A 17,503-nucleotide genomic window follows, 5' to 3' on the forward strand; every position below is an offset into this window, starting at 1 on the left:
TTTAACATGCGGGTGAAACGCTAAAATACAATTCTAAAAACAATATGAACAGATACTTTACACTAATGAGTTCATTCTCAACATTTTTTTATGATTACCCGTTCTTTATTTGGGGACTGAAAATATTTTATTACTTACCCAACTGACATTTCACATTTGGAGCCGGCAATGAACGGACAAAATTCAAACATTTACTTTTAAAATGTCTGTCGTTTGCTGGAATTGAAATAGGAAAGCACGAATTCCTAGAAAAGAAGAAAAATTTAATTGTCATAGTTTGAGCAGAAATTTCATTAAGTTGAAATCATCCGACCTATAACGTTATCTAATACATATTTTCAAAGTCAGACCTAAATTACATTTAAGCTGACAAATAATACCCTATTTGTTATTTTAATATTATGTTGCTTGCAATATGACATTTTAAATAATGCACTTGTTTGTGCGTTTTTATTTTTGTATGCCGAGCTAAATATTAAAAAATACACAACGACAACCCCCCACAAGATTGACATTTTTAATCAACATAACCCCGGAAAAATAATATGTAAAATTTAGAAAAAGATTCATTCTTTAGGGAGGGTAGTCAAATGGCTATTTATTTCAGTGAGCGTTTTCAAAATGTAAAAATTATTTTAATGCTACTATGTATTAATACAGTAAAGGAAATGAGTCAGCATTATTCTAGTTAGTTAGAGTAATGCTCTGGAGGCATACTTCATTTTATATAAAACCTAGGAGGCCTCCAGCGCGTTACTGAAAATAGCGCTCCTAGGTTTTTCATTCCTTACATAAAAGGAAATGAATTCATCTTCTGGGGAGTGGGGATTTTACACTATTTAACATATTCTATTTATTTTTTTATGACCCCGGGCAACACTGAGTATCCCTGTTAGTCTATTTAGATGTATAAATGTTGAAGTTTATCTATTTATACGAATAAACGCGTGATTACAACAAACTTGTAAATGAAATGTTTCATATTTAACATTGGTCTCAAGTATTTCAATTTGTTAATTTACGAAACGAAAACAAACTAGTAAATCTATCCAATGTTTTAATGAAATGAAACCAGGAATTTTTCCTCATATGCAACTGACAACAATTTCCCTCACTCTACCTCTAGCTAAAACTAAACGAAAATTCCATGAACAGAGTTCTTTCCTATAACTGTCCGTCTGTGGTACACAATATCGTGGGGCTCCTTCTCAATGAACTATAACATGGCTATATAACACCTATTCCAATGAGATTTTATTTGGGCTATATATACAGTTATCTTGGATAATTGGCCAGAGTTTACTCATAGGAGGAAGTGGAATTATCCTCGTATCAGTATGTTCTGACAAACCTCGGTACGAAGAGACATTAAACATTCAAAAACAGTGATTAATTCTCTTAATATACAGTGTGCATTGGTATTAAAGATTAAAATATGTTTAAATAAACTTAATAAATCATTACAATAATTAAAATTTAAAAAGAAAAAAACGAAAACGGTTTCATAGTTACCTATTTTTGAGGTTCTGAAGCACTTTCTTATTCGTAGTCTTTGGGCAACATAAAATGTCCGAATTCCCATAACCTGCGAACAAGTCATAATATTCAGTTTTTAGTTTAAATTAAAAAAAGAAATTATTAAAAACATTTTTGCTTAGAGTTCGAAATTTATCCTTGATATTCTTCTAGTTCATATTCCGTGTTTTCCAACAACTACGGTATTAGCACTACTACTACTACTACTACTACTACTACTACTACTACTACTACTACTACTACTAAAATGATGATAATAATTATCATAAAATTAATAATAATAAATATAATAATTATGAACAAAAACAAAATAATAATAATAATAATAATAATAATAATAATAATAATAATAATAATAATAATAGGATATAAAAATAATAATGATGATGATAAAGATGATATGGATAATTATAAAATAATGATAATAATGATTATTATAAACATACTACCACTACTGACATTATTATTATTATTATTATTATTGGCTCACATGGAGCTTTCACACAAGTCAACAAACGATCTGATTGGAAACCTGTGGTATTCTCTGGAAGCTTAGTGACAACAAGTCTCCCCAGACGTCCAGCTCTCTCCACCTCCTTCGATAGCATTTGCAAATGAACTTGCATCATCGCAACAGCCGCTTACAATTGATTTCTCGCTGGTAGTGGCCATTGGTTTATACTGGAATTTGAGTGGTACTCAGCCTCCCCAAGGTCCCAGTTCTCTTTGCGCTTGTCCAGCCGAGGTCTGGTTGGCGCTCGCTCATCGGTCTTTCAGTCCTTAGCGACACTTCTCGGCCCTTTGGTATCATTTATTTTTTTTTTTTTTTGGGGGGGGGGGGGTGATGAAACAATTGGGAAAATGCATGATGGGGGTGTAGAACTTGTAAATATGCAGTTTCGTTGTTCTTCATTCCCTGTAACGCTTATTCGTTATATTGTCTTGTATTATTCTCCGCATTCAAAGGGTTTCCTTAATATTTCAGTCGTTTTCATTATCGTTAGTCGTTGTACTTTTGCAGTTATTACTCTGATTCCAATTTCTGACATTCTTTTTCGAAGATTTTCCGAATTTTTCCTTGTACTCCTACTATTATTGGTAATATTTGGACTTTCTTCATCATCCAAATCCCTTTTAACTCTCTGGCTAGCTCTGTGTATTTGCTTCGTTTCTCCTTTTCTTTCATACTCACCCTGTGATCAGCTGGGACTGCAAAGTCCACGATTTGACAGGATTTTTCTGTCTTGTTAATTATTACGACATCTGGTCTTCTTGCTTGGATGGGTTTGTCCGTCTGTATGTCCATGTCCCATAGGATTTTGTGGTTCTCGTTTTCGAGTGCTGTTGCGGGTTTATGCTTGTACCATTTGTACGCTCAAAATGCAGTCGTTTACACAATTCCCAGTGCACCACCCTCCCCACTTGGTCATGCCTGTTTTTGTATTCCTTTTGGGCAAGTTTGCTGCATTCGCTTACTATATGGTTTATCGTTTCGTCTCTTTGCTCACAGAGTCTGCATTTGCTATTTTCTTGTGTTTTATCGGTCCTTGCTTTGATATGGTTGGTTCTTATCGAGTTATCTTGTGCTTCAGTTATTAGAGATTCAGTTTCTCGGTTTATATGTCCTTTTCGCATCCATGTTCATGTGTTTTCGTTATTCTCATCTTTTGTCATTTTTATGAATCTTCCGTGGAGTTGTTTCTCTTCCCATTTCTCTTTTCTCGTTTTGTCTCTCTGTTTTTTTTCAGTGTCTCTCGCTGCCATAATTATCCTGTCAGTGTTTTGCATTATGTATTTTTCTAGTACTTTTGTTGTGTCCTTCTATTATTATTATTATTATTATTATTATTATTATTATTATTATTATTAGCCTTAAGTGAGGGAAGAGAGGAGACATGAAAGGCATCATTTTACCAAATAGTAAAAGATTAGGAGATTAGTGCAGAAGGCTTGAACTTGATTTTCAATAAAAGACGAAAAGACGAGAGAGGAGACTCAAACTGCTCCTGAAAACTAGACTGAATCGTAGGAACCTGTTCTTAGACATCGATTCATGGACAGTTGCTGTAATCTGCTCAGGCTGTATATCACAAGGAGGAAAAGAAGGAGAGGGTTGATTGCGATTAAAGAATGTGTCGGGGGAAAGCTTATAAATGTTCACTACTACTTGGACAGACAGTCATGAAGTATTACTCACAGCAGTGACGAAAGAGTAAGAGCTAGATAAAGATGCATTGGAAGATAAGCAGAAGTACAAGGAAAGAATCGAAGCAGAGAAGTTGGTAAAAATGAAAGTTCATGGTCAGTTTGAGCGAGATACTACGGCACAAAAATGCCAGGACACGTGGAATTTTCTGCTTGAAGGTGACTTGAAAAAAGAAACAGAAAAGCTTATATTTGCTGCTCATGAACAGGCACTACATACAGAAACAATAAACAAAAACATGGGAAGGAATGTTCTGATAAATGGGGGTTGTGTGGTATATCTCTTAAAACAGTGTCACACATTGTTAGTGTGTGTTCTATACTCGCTCAAAAAGTATACAAACGTCGCCATGACAAAATTTGTACAAATCTGCACTGGAGTTTGTGTCAAAAGTTTAGAATCTAAGTGATAGACAAATGGTAACAACATTGTAGTGGAAAATGAAGTCGTTACTTGATTCAGTGTGACCGAGAGAGAACTCACAGGAAACCGGATATTGTAGTTGTGAACAAAAAAACAAAAACAAAAAAACAAAACAAAAAACAATGGATACCAACTGCACTAATTCAATAGGCAAGAAGAATGAGAAAATAGGAAACTATCAGAAACTGAAGGTGGAAATTGCTAGATTGTGAAATATGAGAACTTCCTTCGTGCCAATGATCATAGTTTCGCTTGGCTCAATTCCTGATGATCTTATGTAGCAGCTGAACTCCTTGCGAATCGGATACAACATCACCGTACTCCAGAAGTTAGTTCTGCTTAGCTCAGCAACCATACTACATCAGGTGTTTGCCATCTAATTGACTCCTTAACTACCCTTACCAGCTTTGATGTAAGAGCCAGCTCTTTAAAAACAAACAAACAAACAAAACAAAAAACGGTATAAAATACTACAACACTGTGAAGTTAATGGAATAAGCATTATAAAATAATACTTATTATTACAAATATTAATAATAATTATAAAATAATAATCGTTATTATAAAATTATTAATAATAATAATAATAATAATAAATAAATAATAATAAAAATATTAATGATAATAAGAAGAAGAGGAAGAAAAAGAAATAGAATTCGACACTACAACAAGGATTGCAGGATTAAGGACGTCCAAAATGACTTACAAGCAGATTTTTAATATTTTTAGAAAAGAAAAAGTAAAAACCTCTCTTTCTGTAGTGAAGCGAATTGGTCGGAGGTTCGAAGTCGAATGCTTAGTAAAAAAGAAATCCCAATCGAGAAATTTCGGTCCATAATATCTGTTGCATTGGCTGGAAGAACTTTTTCCAATAATGACAAACTGTGGGAAGCTGTGCAAAGCGAATGGAATAGCATCTCCTCTTCACTGTGTTCCATTTTGGTTGAGAGCATGTCTAAAGGGATTGATCTTTCAAAGAAATCAAAAGGGAATACGATTCCATCCGAAGCATTTATTAAAGTAAATGTCTTGTTCTATGTTATTAGTCTCGTTTAAGTTTCCTTGTCCAATTGTCCTTTGTTCAATATAGCTTTTAGTGCAATAAAATGTATAAAATTTGTTTGGCCCATTTTTTTTTTTTTGCTCATGAGTGTACATTCTTTTTTTATTGAAGTTACCACTTATCAAGGCCCGAAGGCCACTCGAGAATAAGAATTAATGAATGCATGGTGATAATGTATTAATCGTTAATGGTGTAAATTGGGTAAAATGTGAGTATTTATGGGGATGGCTCAGCAAGAACCCGTTTCAGTAGATTTGAAGGCTACCATTTTGTATTCAACCAGTAAGCAGGCGAGTTGTACAGGTCCTGATTTGGGAAAGAAGCTTTGTTCATGGGATCTGCCTTTAGATTTAAGCATAGATAAAGAGTGGAAGAAATTGTACATAGTGGTTGTAGCTAGTCGAGTGTTTTTGTGAAAGTCGAGCACTTACCATGAAAATAACGATAGAACAGAGACCGGCTGGCAACGTCTCTTCTGTGGGGAAGCAGTTGCAAGAATGAGGAAATTGCATCACAAACTACGTGTTGAAGCCGGTTTTGAACTCTATTAAGGTTGAGCAGCTCATACTCAAAAGATCTTGAAATAAGTAAAATACAGGAGAAAGAACATAGCCATGGCATGGATGGATAAGAAAGACCTAATTGAATGTCCAAGATATACGACAAGACTATTAGTATTATTTAGAAAGTAATAGGAACACGGAGACTAGAACTGACAACACTTGACTGAGATAAGAATACAGAGAGGCATATTTTAAGGAGCCTCACTATCACCGCTATTGTCTATTACACCGATGATGCCTGTTAACTACATACCTAGTAAATATAATACAAGATACAAATTAAAATACACAGAATAAAGAATAAACCATCTCATGTGTATAAGAGAAAAGTAATTGGAGAAGCTGATAAGCACAACCAGAATATTCTGCCATTGGAATGGAATTTAGAATGGAAAAGTGTGCATTACTCGAAAAGAAAAAGGGAAAACTAGAGACATCGGAAGGTATGAAACTGCAGAATGGCATTTACAAATATCTAGGGCTGCTGGAAGGAGGCAACATTAAATCTACAGAAATGAAAGTGAATATTAAAAAAGCACACACGAGAAGAACGAGAAAACTATTAAATACAAAACTATTAGAAATTTAATTTAGAGAATAAACATCTGGGTTGTATCACTAATACGGTACTCTGGACATTTCATAAGTTGAACTAAAGAAAAACTCAGGCACCTTAACAAGAAAACGAGGAAACTAATGACAATGCATTAGACCCAAAAGATGACACTGACCGAGTCTATGTGAAAAGGAACGGAATCGGAAGGGGACTTTTAAACGTAGAAAACAGCGTAGAAGGCACAAAAAGGTTTGGAAAACTACATAAGATAGAATACAGAAGCATTGAACATCACAGCGAGAGACACCGCCAAGAAGAACAATACGGGAAATGATAAAACCAGAAACAAAAAGACAAAAAGAAAAGTGGGAAAAGAAGGAACTACATTAATTATGATGACGTTTGGTTTTCTCTTTTGAAGGATAATTTTTAAGAATAAAAAAAGAGAACCATGAAAGCACCTGGATGTGACTAAGGAAAGGATACATGAACAGAGAAGCATAATTCTTACTAACAGTTGCACAGAACAACGCGATTAGAACCAGGCACATCAACGCTAAAATATATTAAAAAACAGTAAATATAGACTCTGTGGGTAAAGAGATGAAATAATAAAGCACATAACAAGTGAAGCAAACTAGCCCAAAAAGAATATAAAGACAGTCACGACTGCATGGGGAAAGCAGTGCACTGAGAGTTCTGCAGAGGACTACACCTCAAACATGTTGATAAATGGTTCTAAAACAAACCATAGATAGTACAGAAAAACGAAAACCACAAAATCCTTTGGGACATGAAGATACAAACTTATAAACTTATCCCCCCAAATAAATAAATAAATTAAAAACTGACGTCATAATAATTAACAAGAATTAAAGAAATTACCAAATTGTAGATTTTGCCGTCCCAGCAAACTGTGGAGTGAAGATCAAAGAGACAGAAAACAAAACAATTATTGCCAGAGAACTATAAGGAATATGAAACTTAAAGAAAGACAATATAATACCAACAAAGAATATAAACATCAGTACGGATGGCACCGCACTAAATAGCAGAAGGTTGAATGATGATGGAAAGACCGAGGAGAAAAAGCACTAAATAGACCTCCACTGGAGAGGTCGAAGAGAACTGGTGCCTTGGGGTTTTTTTTTGCTACCCAAATTTCAGTAAAGACCAATGGTCATTGCCAGTGAGAAATAAATGGTAAGCATCTGTTGTGATAACGTAAATTCATTTGCGGAAATTGTCGAGAGAGGTGGAAGTACTGGAAATATGGGGAGAATTGTCACTCAGAAACCAGGGAACACTCCAGGTTGTTACGAAAGAGAAATATTTGATGGCTTGTGCGAAAACGTTTAGTGACTTCTATTATTATTATTATTATTATTATTATTATTATTATTATTATTATTATTATTATTATTATTTATATTATTTATATTATTTATTTATTTTTTTTGCACCGGAGTTTGTGCCAGAAGTTTGGATACAAGCGAGGGACAGGTGGGTCTAATATCACTCAGAAGCGATAGTGGTAAATTAGAAAATTAAGATTGGCTTGGATTTCATGGCTCAATGTGACTGAGAGATAATTCACAGGAAATCGGATGTATTATTATTATTATTATTATTATTATTATTATTATTATTATTATTATTATTATTGATATGGTTTTCCCAAGCGACATCAACTTAGCGGGAACGAAGAATGAGAAACTACAGAACTATAAGAAACTGAGGATGGAGATTGCTAGGTTGAAAGAAAACTTCCATCATGCCAGTCATCATGGGCGTTCTTGGCTCAAGTTCAGATGATCTTGTGGAGTTTTATTCCTTGGGAATAAACTCCTTGGGAATCACCGTACTCCAATAGTCGGTTCTGCTTGGCATAGACAACATTCCACGCCATGTCTAACTGACACTTTTAATATGCTCTAGTATAAAAACACTCTTGAGTGAAAAATTAACTGGTGGAAAGATGTGACGTCACCGTCTTGAGCGAGGTTGCTCCCCATTGGGGAGGTTGAGACCCCCTAAATCCTGGGGGAGGTCGGGTAAATATGCTAAGATTGTCTGTTGAACGTAAATGAATCCCAGACAGCGGCGAGTGACCTGATGTACTTGTACTTGGGAAAACAGACATAAATTTTATTGTTTGAAAACGAAGGGACCGGAAATGTCAGAATAATGTGGAAATGAAGCCAGACCTATGCTGGCTTGAAGAACACCTGTTCAGACAATGGCTTTCTGAATTACAGGTTTTGACCCCTTGAGGTCGTGTTTCATTTTTGGTCTCAAATTTTAAGAATTTCGGACAGTTTGCTGAATTGCACACACGCAAAATGGCTGGGGGATTCTCCTCTTGACGTGTTGGATTTTGGTTGGTCTGGCAAATTGCCATACCCATCCCGTCCCTGAATATTTACACAACTGCCCAGGCGGTTGGGAGGAGATTGAAGCCAATTTTTGAGAAAGAAACACGCTCCCAGAAACCCGAGATCCCCCTCCTCATCGTGGCCGCCATCCAGTGGACGAAAAATAGCTTTGTGAGACTTAAAATGTTTTGGTGAACTGAACGATGTACATATGTAAAAAAAAGTTTGTAACTTCTGTGAAATAATAATAATAATAATAATAATAATAATAATAATAATAATAATAACAATAATAATAATAATAATAATAACAATAATAATAATAACAATAATAATAATAATAATAAAACTTAGCTACGTAACTGTGGAAACAGAAGCAACTGCCTACTGAAGAATAAATATCTGCCGAGATAATATAAGATACAATATTTCTGAATCTTTTTTCGTTCGACGTATATTTGTTGTTTAATTTTCTTGATTAAAATAAGTGACGATATGTTACAATTTGATATACGGGTACGTTATTCATGTGAGAGAGAGACAGAAAGAAATAGACAAAAAGAAAGAGAGAGAGAGAGAGAGAGAAAGAGAGAGAAAGAAAGAAAGACGATTTTAAAGAAGGTCGGAGGTTACATCGACCGAAACGTTGAACTTATACATTCATGATCTAAAAATTTCACTTTCCGTTGAAGATATTAATGGCGTGAGACTCTACGAAAGAAACTCATGTCATGGTAGTGTGTCAGAAGCAGAGATGCGCCAATGTATAATGTAGTCGCTGACTCCGCCATCAAATAACCAAGCCAGCAACAAGTACGCATACTGACGATTCACATACCGAGTTAATGTCGCGTCAGCATTTAAGCCGTAGTGTCAGCGTGATGTCACGGAATGAAATATATGTATAGGCAGCTCGAAAGAAGAAAAAAAATGGAGAAGAAAAAGGAAGAGCGAAAACGAAATGGACGACTAACAAGCGAATTATGGCTAGCCACTACAGAATAGAAAAATACATATGACGGTTTGAAAGGTACGCTTAATAAGCACGCGAGTCTCGCAAGTCTTTTCCTCCTTCCCGCTGAGAAAGCGAACCGGTCGACCTGTGTGTTCTAGAGAGAATTACTAACACACAACAGCTGATTTTAGCTGAAATCAAAGAGCTGCTGACAAAAGAGAGAGAGAGAAAAAAGAAAGAACATATTGTGTCCTGTTGTAAATACGTGTCAGCGACTTGTATGTAAAACAAAATAACTTTTTCTAAAAAGTTCGTGTCAAAGTTTTATTTTCATTTTTTTCAAGTTTACAAATCCAACGTTTGGTCGGTTTTATAAAGAGGTAACAATGTTACAATTGAACTTTTGTACGGTTGTGACTATGTAGAATTTCTTTAACTTTTTGAATAAAAAAAATGGTAATGTTTAATTCTGGAAAAACCGTCGTGTATATATATATATATATATATATATATATATATATATATATATATATATATATATATATATATATATATATATAGTAATTTATAAAATATATATGGCGATTAAGCTACACGGAATATTCGGCGTTTCATCCACTATAGGATTCGTCAGGCTTATATATATATATATATATATATATATATATATATATATATATATATATATATATGCACGCATCGACCCCGACTGGAGTGATAATTACTCATTGGAAAATAAACTCTTAGTTTCTCACAAGGTACGAATTGTATGTACTTTTAATTACTCTAAAAATTAGATATTCAGATCTACTCACACTATTAACTACAGGGTGATCGCTATAAAAGCTGGATGTTTGAGGTTGTAAATTTTATTGCTCAAATGTTACTGGCTTTTTCACCTTCAATTTTGACAATCACATTTTTCACCTTCAATTTTGATAATCACATTTTTCACCTTCAATTTTGACAATCACATTTTTATGTTCGCAGAAAAACAAAACAACTTACAGACTATCAAAGGCATTTGATTATTTTTTTTAAATGTGAAAATCCAACATGGAGACTGACAAAATGTCTAGCTGCGTTAACGAACTTCTTTTCAATGATTATCTATATGGTAATTACATAGAAGAACGCGAGCATGAAAAGTAATATGATTAAGATAAAACTTAGAAAAGTAAAAGGACTAGTTGTTAAAACTGAAAAAGAAAAAGACAAATATTCTAGTAAAATAATATAATAAACTAGCAAGGCCACCCGGCGTTGCTCGGGACCGTATAAGGAAAATTTTGACCATACCTGTTATTCTTAGGATAGAGGAATTTTTTTATGTCTATGTATCATTTCCCATCTTGAACAAAAGAATATTTTACCTATCCTAGGTCGGGTATTATATGTATGAGATAATTGTACGTTCCCTAGAACAGGAAATTTACAGCATATATATGAAGAAAAATTTCCTCGCTTAGAGCGCGTAATGTAAAATACACATTTAAAATAATTTACATAATTTTCTGGTGTGCTAACTTTTCTGCATGTCACAGGTAAGATTTTCTTTGTTTATTCATATGAGTACTATACTGCACAAGTACCTTATTTCTTGGGTAGGATAATGTACAAGTACGTAATTTCTAAGATATAGACGACACTACTCGATAATTTTACATAATTTTCTGTTGTGCTTACTTTCCGTGTGTCACAGGTGAGAGTTTGTTTTTACATGAGAGTGCTATAGTAAAGAAGCACCTTTTTTCTTATATAAATGTCATACTGCTCGAATATATTACATGATTTTCGGTTTTGATTACTTTTATGTACGTCGCAAGTAAAGTTTCCTCTGTTTTTCACATGGGTACTATTCTGTACAAGTACCTTATTTCTTGTGTAAGATACTATACAAGTACCTTTTTCTAATTTATAAATGAAAGAACTCAATACTTTTATGAAATTTTTTGTCCTGCTAAATGTTTTGTACATGAGGGAGTAAGAATTTTTTATTTTTTATCTGGATGCTATAGTGAAGAAGCACATTATTTGTTAGATATAAGTTATACTACTCGAATATTTAACGGGGTTTACAGTTTTTATAACTTACGTACGTCACAAGTAAGTGAACATTGTATGTGATATTTGGAATATGACATCTGTAGACATATACAAACATATACATTACATATAATTCATAATGATCAGTTAATTAGTTTTGGAGTTGATCCAAGACACAAAAAGATATAATCATATACACACAATTAAAATTAATAATGATCGGTTAATTAGTTTTGGAGCGAATTCAATAATAGAAATATATAATCATATACACATCCTTAAAATTAATAATGATCTGTTCATTAGTTTAGGAGTGAATCCAATACATAAAAATATACAGACATATATGAATCCAATGCATAGAAATATATAATTATATACACATATGATAATGATCGGTTAATTAATTTAGGAGCGACTCAAATAATACAAATATACAGACATATACACATAATTAAAATTCATATTGATCGGTTAAATAGTTTAGGAATGAATTCAATACAGAATTGCATTACTGGATCTATTTACGTGATTATTGAAATGTAACAAATAAGCCGATATAAAATATATCCTATATAATTTGGAATATGACATTTTTCCATATTTTTTTTTATATAAAAGTGTTCTTTTATAATTATTACGTAACATTTAAAAGTCCAGAATATCGGAATTCAAAAAAAAAAGAAAGAAAGAAATGGTGGAGCTCGAACCCGCAACACTGGTGTTAGTAATCGATGACAACTGCTTTCATACACTTGTAAATTTACAAAATAAATAAACTATGTTACAAATTGTGCGCATGCGCAAACGACGCCATTGTCGCTATGCTCGTTAAGTGGTCATTTCTTTCAAGTTTGAACCCCTTTTTGAATCCCTTAGCAATTGTTTTAATCAATTAAACAGCTCTACTAAAATTCTGCACCCTATATGCAATCTTTTGAGCTATTGCACATCGTCTGTCGATCATCCGTCTAGGAGGAGATACAAATTGAAAAACGGAGACAGACACACACACAGACATAGTGAGTTTTATATATTAGATTAATATATTAAAATATTGCAGCATTAAGGATAAAAAAATCAATTTAACATTATATAATAAATTCTTAATGCTGCATATTACGACAATGCGACAACCATTTTCTGTTATTCTCAACCAAGTAAATTATATACCCCATACTCTATACAAAACAACCTACCTTTTCCTATGGGAGTGCTGGTAATATCATGATCGATGAACTGGCCCCACTGCATGACCATGTGCGATATATTTTGGTGATATGTATTGCTTGAGTCTGATTCATGGACTGAGGTGCTCACCAACCGAGCACTGGGCAACGGATTACCAGACACGGCTTTAGTACGTGGGTCAGAAATGCCTGAAAATAAAACGGGGTAGACAATGTTTTTAAAACAATAAAAATAAATAAATAAAACCAATGAAAATAACTATATTTTACTCGATGCCTCTTCACAAAATTAATTATCACTTATCCAAATAATTACGTAATCTATAAGGTGCCTTAAATAATTTTCCACACTTCGCATGGCTATTTTATTGATACTACGCACATGAAACTCTAACCCCCTTCGAAGTGTGAGCATGTCAATGACCCTCGTCATAGCCTATTTTATCTCTTCAATTATTCGTTTACTGTCTTAGATGTGCAACCATAAATGGTAGTGTCGTCAGCATAGATGTCTACAAATGATGTAAGGATGTGATTTGGAAGATAATTAATGTAGATCAGGAAAAGAGTTGGGCCCAGGATGGACCCCTGAGGGACACCGGCATTAATACTGTGAGCTTCTGATTTTTGCCCCTCAACTACTACTCTTATGAACCTATCAGAAAGAAATGATTTAATAATTGAGAAGACATTTCCAGCTATACCATAACTAGCAATCTTATGAAGTAAACCTTTATGCCATACCCTATCAAAGGCCTTAGATATGTCAAGAGCAATTTCCCTAGAAAGATTGCCACCGTCGAGAGATTTGCTAATCCTATGCGATATAACTGTAAGCACATCTGCTGTAGATCTAGCAGAACGGAAACCATATTGAGTGTCACTAAGAAGGTTATTTTTGTTGAGATGGTTGATTACTTCTGTATTTAACATAGATTCTAGCAACTTACTCATGACGCACAGGAGACTTATTGGCCTGTACTGAGAGGGGGATGAGCGATCACCTGAATTCTTAAATACAGGGCATACTGATGAGATTTTTCAGGGAGATGGGAAACTATTCTCCTTAAGACAACGTTTAAACAGTTTTGTAAGCATAGGCGCTATTTCAGGTTGAAGTTTTTTGAGTACTATAATTGGAATACCGTCAGGGCCAGTTGCTTTACTGGAATCAAGGTTTTTGATTAGCTTGGCAACATCACGTACAGATATACGTATATCACATAGCGTGTTTTCTGATACAGGAGGAAATATTGGGGGTTGGCGGTCTTGGTCGCAAAGGGTAGAATTAGCTGCAAAGTTCTTGACAAAGAGTTTGGCTTTGTCTGATGCTGACGAGATTACCTCAGGTCCATTGATAATAGTTGGGATGGAGCGCACGCTTCTGTTCAGGATTCTGTTTGATATTTGCCAAAACTGGTGGGAACCAAGCCGCTGCTCAGCTACTTTGGACTTAACAGATTGAGCATACAACTCTCTTGCGTTCCTTATTACTTTCTTACAATGGGTGCTGGCAGTCCTGAAAACGGCTTTAGTTTTCATACATCTATTACGTTTGAAGCAGTGGAAAAAGTGATTTCTGTGCGCAATGGCAGCAGCACATTCTGGAGAGAACCATGGCTGGCTGTTAGGTTTTTGGTGAAACATTTTAGAGGGTATGAAATGGTCAATACCTACAATTAACCATTCAGTCAGGTCTAATACTATAGAGGACACATCCTTTTTAAACATGGAATGCAGAGGTAGATCAGATATAAATGTACGGAAGCTATCCCAGTCAGCCTTAGTGTATCGATATACTGTACGATGGAGAGGTACGTCTGGGGACTTATTACATTTCATTTTTATCTTAATTGATACAACAGAGTGGTCGGAAGATCCAAGAGGCGACAGAACAGAAACTGAACATTGTTCAGGGCAAGTTGTGAGAAAAAGGTCTAGTAGGCTACCATACTGGCCGTCATTGTCGGGCACACGGGTGGGTTCCTGAACAATCTGAGTGAGGTCATAGGCAATGGAGAAATCATGACAGAACCTCCCCTCATCATCGGTCTTGTTTGAGTGGGTCAACCATTCGACGTTGTGAACATTGAAGTCACCACATACGTGAATGTTAGCTGAAGGATAAGCAGATAGGACTTGGTCAATTTTCTCAGATATGCTTTGAAAGATAGAAACTCCGCTGTTGTGGGGGCGATAGAGAGTAAATATAAATGCAGTAGTGTGAGCTAAAGCAACCCGGAAGCACATATAGGGTAAGTTAGGATCTTTCCTGGAGATGTCCCTCCCACATGGAAAGCTATCTTTAATATAGGCACATATTCCATGCCCATGGCGATCTTGGGGGTCAGATTTAGAAGTTAAGATAGAGTATCCTGTAACTGCAAACTTTTCTAGGGAAATAGTCTGTCCAAATGCCAGTTTCACTTAAAAATAAAAGGTCTGGTTTAGTCTCCTGTAATTGGGTTTCAAAACGATATTTCTAGCGGTTGATGGTGGCCAAATGGATTTGGTCCTTGCTAATGGAGTTAGATATGGTTCGTTGCCGTGTTCAAACTCTCGACCGGCGTTAATCGTGACACTCCGCACTGATGATTCCCGAAAGGGTGAAACACTAGTGTATGTAGGCATTTAATAATTAATTTAGTAAATAATTATACATACATATATATATATCATGCCTAACCTTCATCAGAAAATAATTTTTAAATTATAAATCACATTACTTAATATTGAATTAGCTCTAGGACATTTAACTATCGAGCTTATTATATATCTAAATTACAACGAGCATTTCCTGTATTTTAATTAAACTAGTAATGTCACTATTACGTTAAAATACACTTAGCTCTTTAGACTATTATTCTAATCTCCTTTAAATTATTAGCTCCCAATAACAGGTTGAGTTTATATACGTAATTGTAGATATGTTTCATAAGAAGGACATACAATTATCAACTAAATGCATCCCCATACCCCCTAAAGACACCTTTATAACCAGCTTAATTACAAGTATAAATACATTTATAAGGAACTTGAGATGGAAAGCCTACCATTTTGATAATATAAAAGTGAAACCACAGAACCAATACACCACCAACCTGGAGAAATAAAAGAAACCATCCTCAGACAAGACAATGAAGAAAGAAAAGCAGCGAAATACTACAGACTAAAAACATACAAAAACCCTAAGAGAAACATAGACACTGAAAATTTTGAAAATGACTTAATCAACCTGATTAAAAATATTAAATTTAAGAAAAATAAAAAATATATCACTCCAACACTTAAAAAAATAAATAAATTTTCAAAATCTATTTCTACAAGCGACCAAAATAAACTCATAGTACCGGCAGATAAAACTGGAAATTTCTACACAATGGACTATATACAATATAAAAATCTAATATATAAAGAACTTAATAAAAATTATAAAACTACTAATAAATCAGCACTAAATAAAATAAATAATGATGCAAAAAACATTTTAACTAAACTTAAAATAGATAAATACACAGAAATAACGGTACCAGGTACCCCGAGATTTACTTTAAAAGACCACAAACACAGCTTCAATATCAACCCTACTATTAGACTCATTTGCCCATCGAAATCAGATATAGGACTGGTTAGTAAAAACATATTAGATAGAATTATCCCCAAAATTAAATCCATAATAAAATACCCACTATGGCAATCTTCAAACCAAGTAATCGACTGGTTTTCTAATATTCAAAATAAAAATAATATTAAATTTCTTTCTTTTGACATTGAATCATATGACCAATCTATATCACCTATCCTACTTAATAAATCTCTATTAATGGCACGAAAATTAACTAATATAACTCAAGACGAAACTAAACTAGACAGTCTTTAATAACATTTGATAATAAATATTGGACCAGGAAAAATACCCCTAACCACTTCAACATTTTAATGGGATCAACGGACTCGACTCAGGTCACTGATCTAGTTGGCCTTTTCCTTTTAAATGAAATACATTGTATACTCCATAAACAATTCAAACTTGAAGGAGGGCTATATAGAGATGATGCACTTTTCATAACGAATTCTACTAATAAAAATTATGAAAATGCAATTAAAGCTCTACATAAATTATTTAAAAATTATGGACTTAGTATAAAAATCGACCCTAATAAAAAAATTGTTAATTTCTTAGACATAACCTTAAATCTTGAAAATTCTACCTTTGAACCATACCATAAACCTAACCAATCACTTCTATATGTCCACAATCAATCAAACCACCCTAAATCAATATTAAAATCAATAGTTCCCAATATCGCTCTAAGAATTTCTAGACTGTCTTCTACTAAATCAATATTTACCAAAAATGAAAAATACTATAATGAAGCCCTTAAAAACTCTGGATATAATTCACAAATTAAATTCATAAATGAAAATGATAGAAACATAAACTGCATTAAAAATAAACCTATTAAGAGCGTAATAACATATAATATGGCAATGTCTTCCCGTATACGAGTTAAGAAAAATAACCAGGAGACAAAAAAAGATAAAACCAAACTACAAATATTAGATAATAATATAAATAAACAACAAACT

The 17,503-nt window shown here is 33.9% G+C and overlaps 1 protein-coding gene across 1 annotated transcript in view; it reads right to left on the reverse strand.

Annotated features, from left to right (window-relative positions):
- LOC145283507 (salivary peroxidase/catechol oxidase-like) overlaps positions 1-17,503 on the reverse strand; it is a 63,718-nt gene that overhangs the window by 27,251 nt on the left and 18,964 nt on the right. Inside the window, exons 5-7 of the mRNA XM_080132341.1 lie at positions 12,923-13,102; positions 1,513-1,585; positions 139-245 (exon numbers count right to left, since the gene is read on the reverse strand). Coding sequence (XP_079988467.1) covers positions 139-245; positions 1,513-1,585; positions 12,923-13,102 — 360 coding nt within the window. The remainder of the gene's footprint in view (positions 1-138; positions 246-1,512; positions 1,586-12,922; positions 13,103-17,503) is intronic.

This window comes from Euprymna scolopes, chromosome 8 (assembly GCF_053919585.1).
Source record: "Euprymna scolopes isolate OS-2025 chromosome 8, ASM5391958v1, whole genome shotgun sequence".
Taxonomy (NCBI): domain Eukaryota; kingdom Metazoa; phylum Mollusca; class Cephalopoda; order Sepiida; family Sepiolidae; genus Euprymna; species Euprymna scolopes.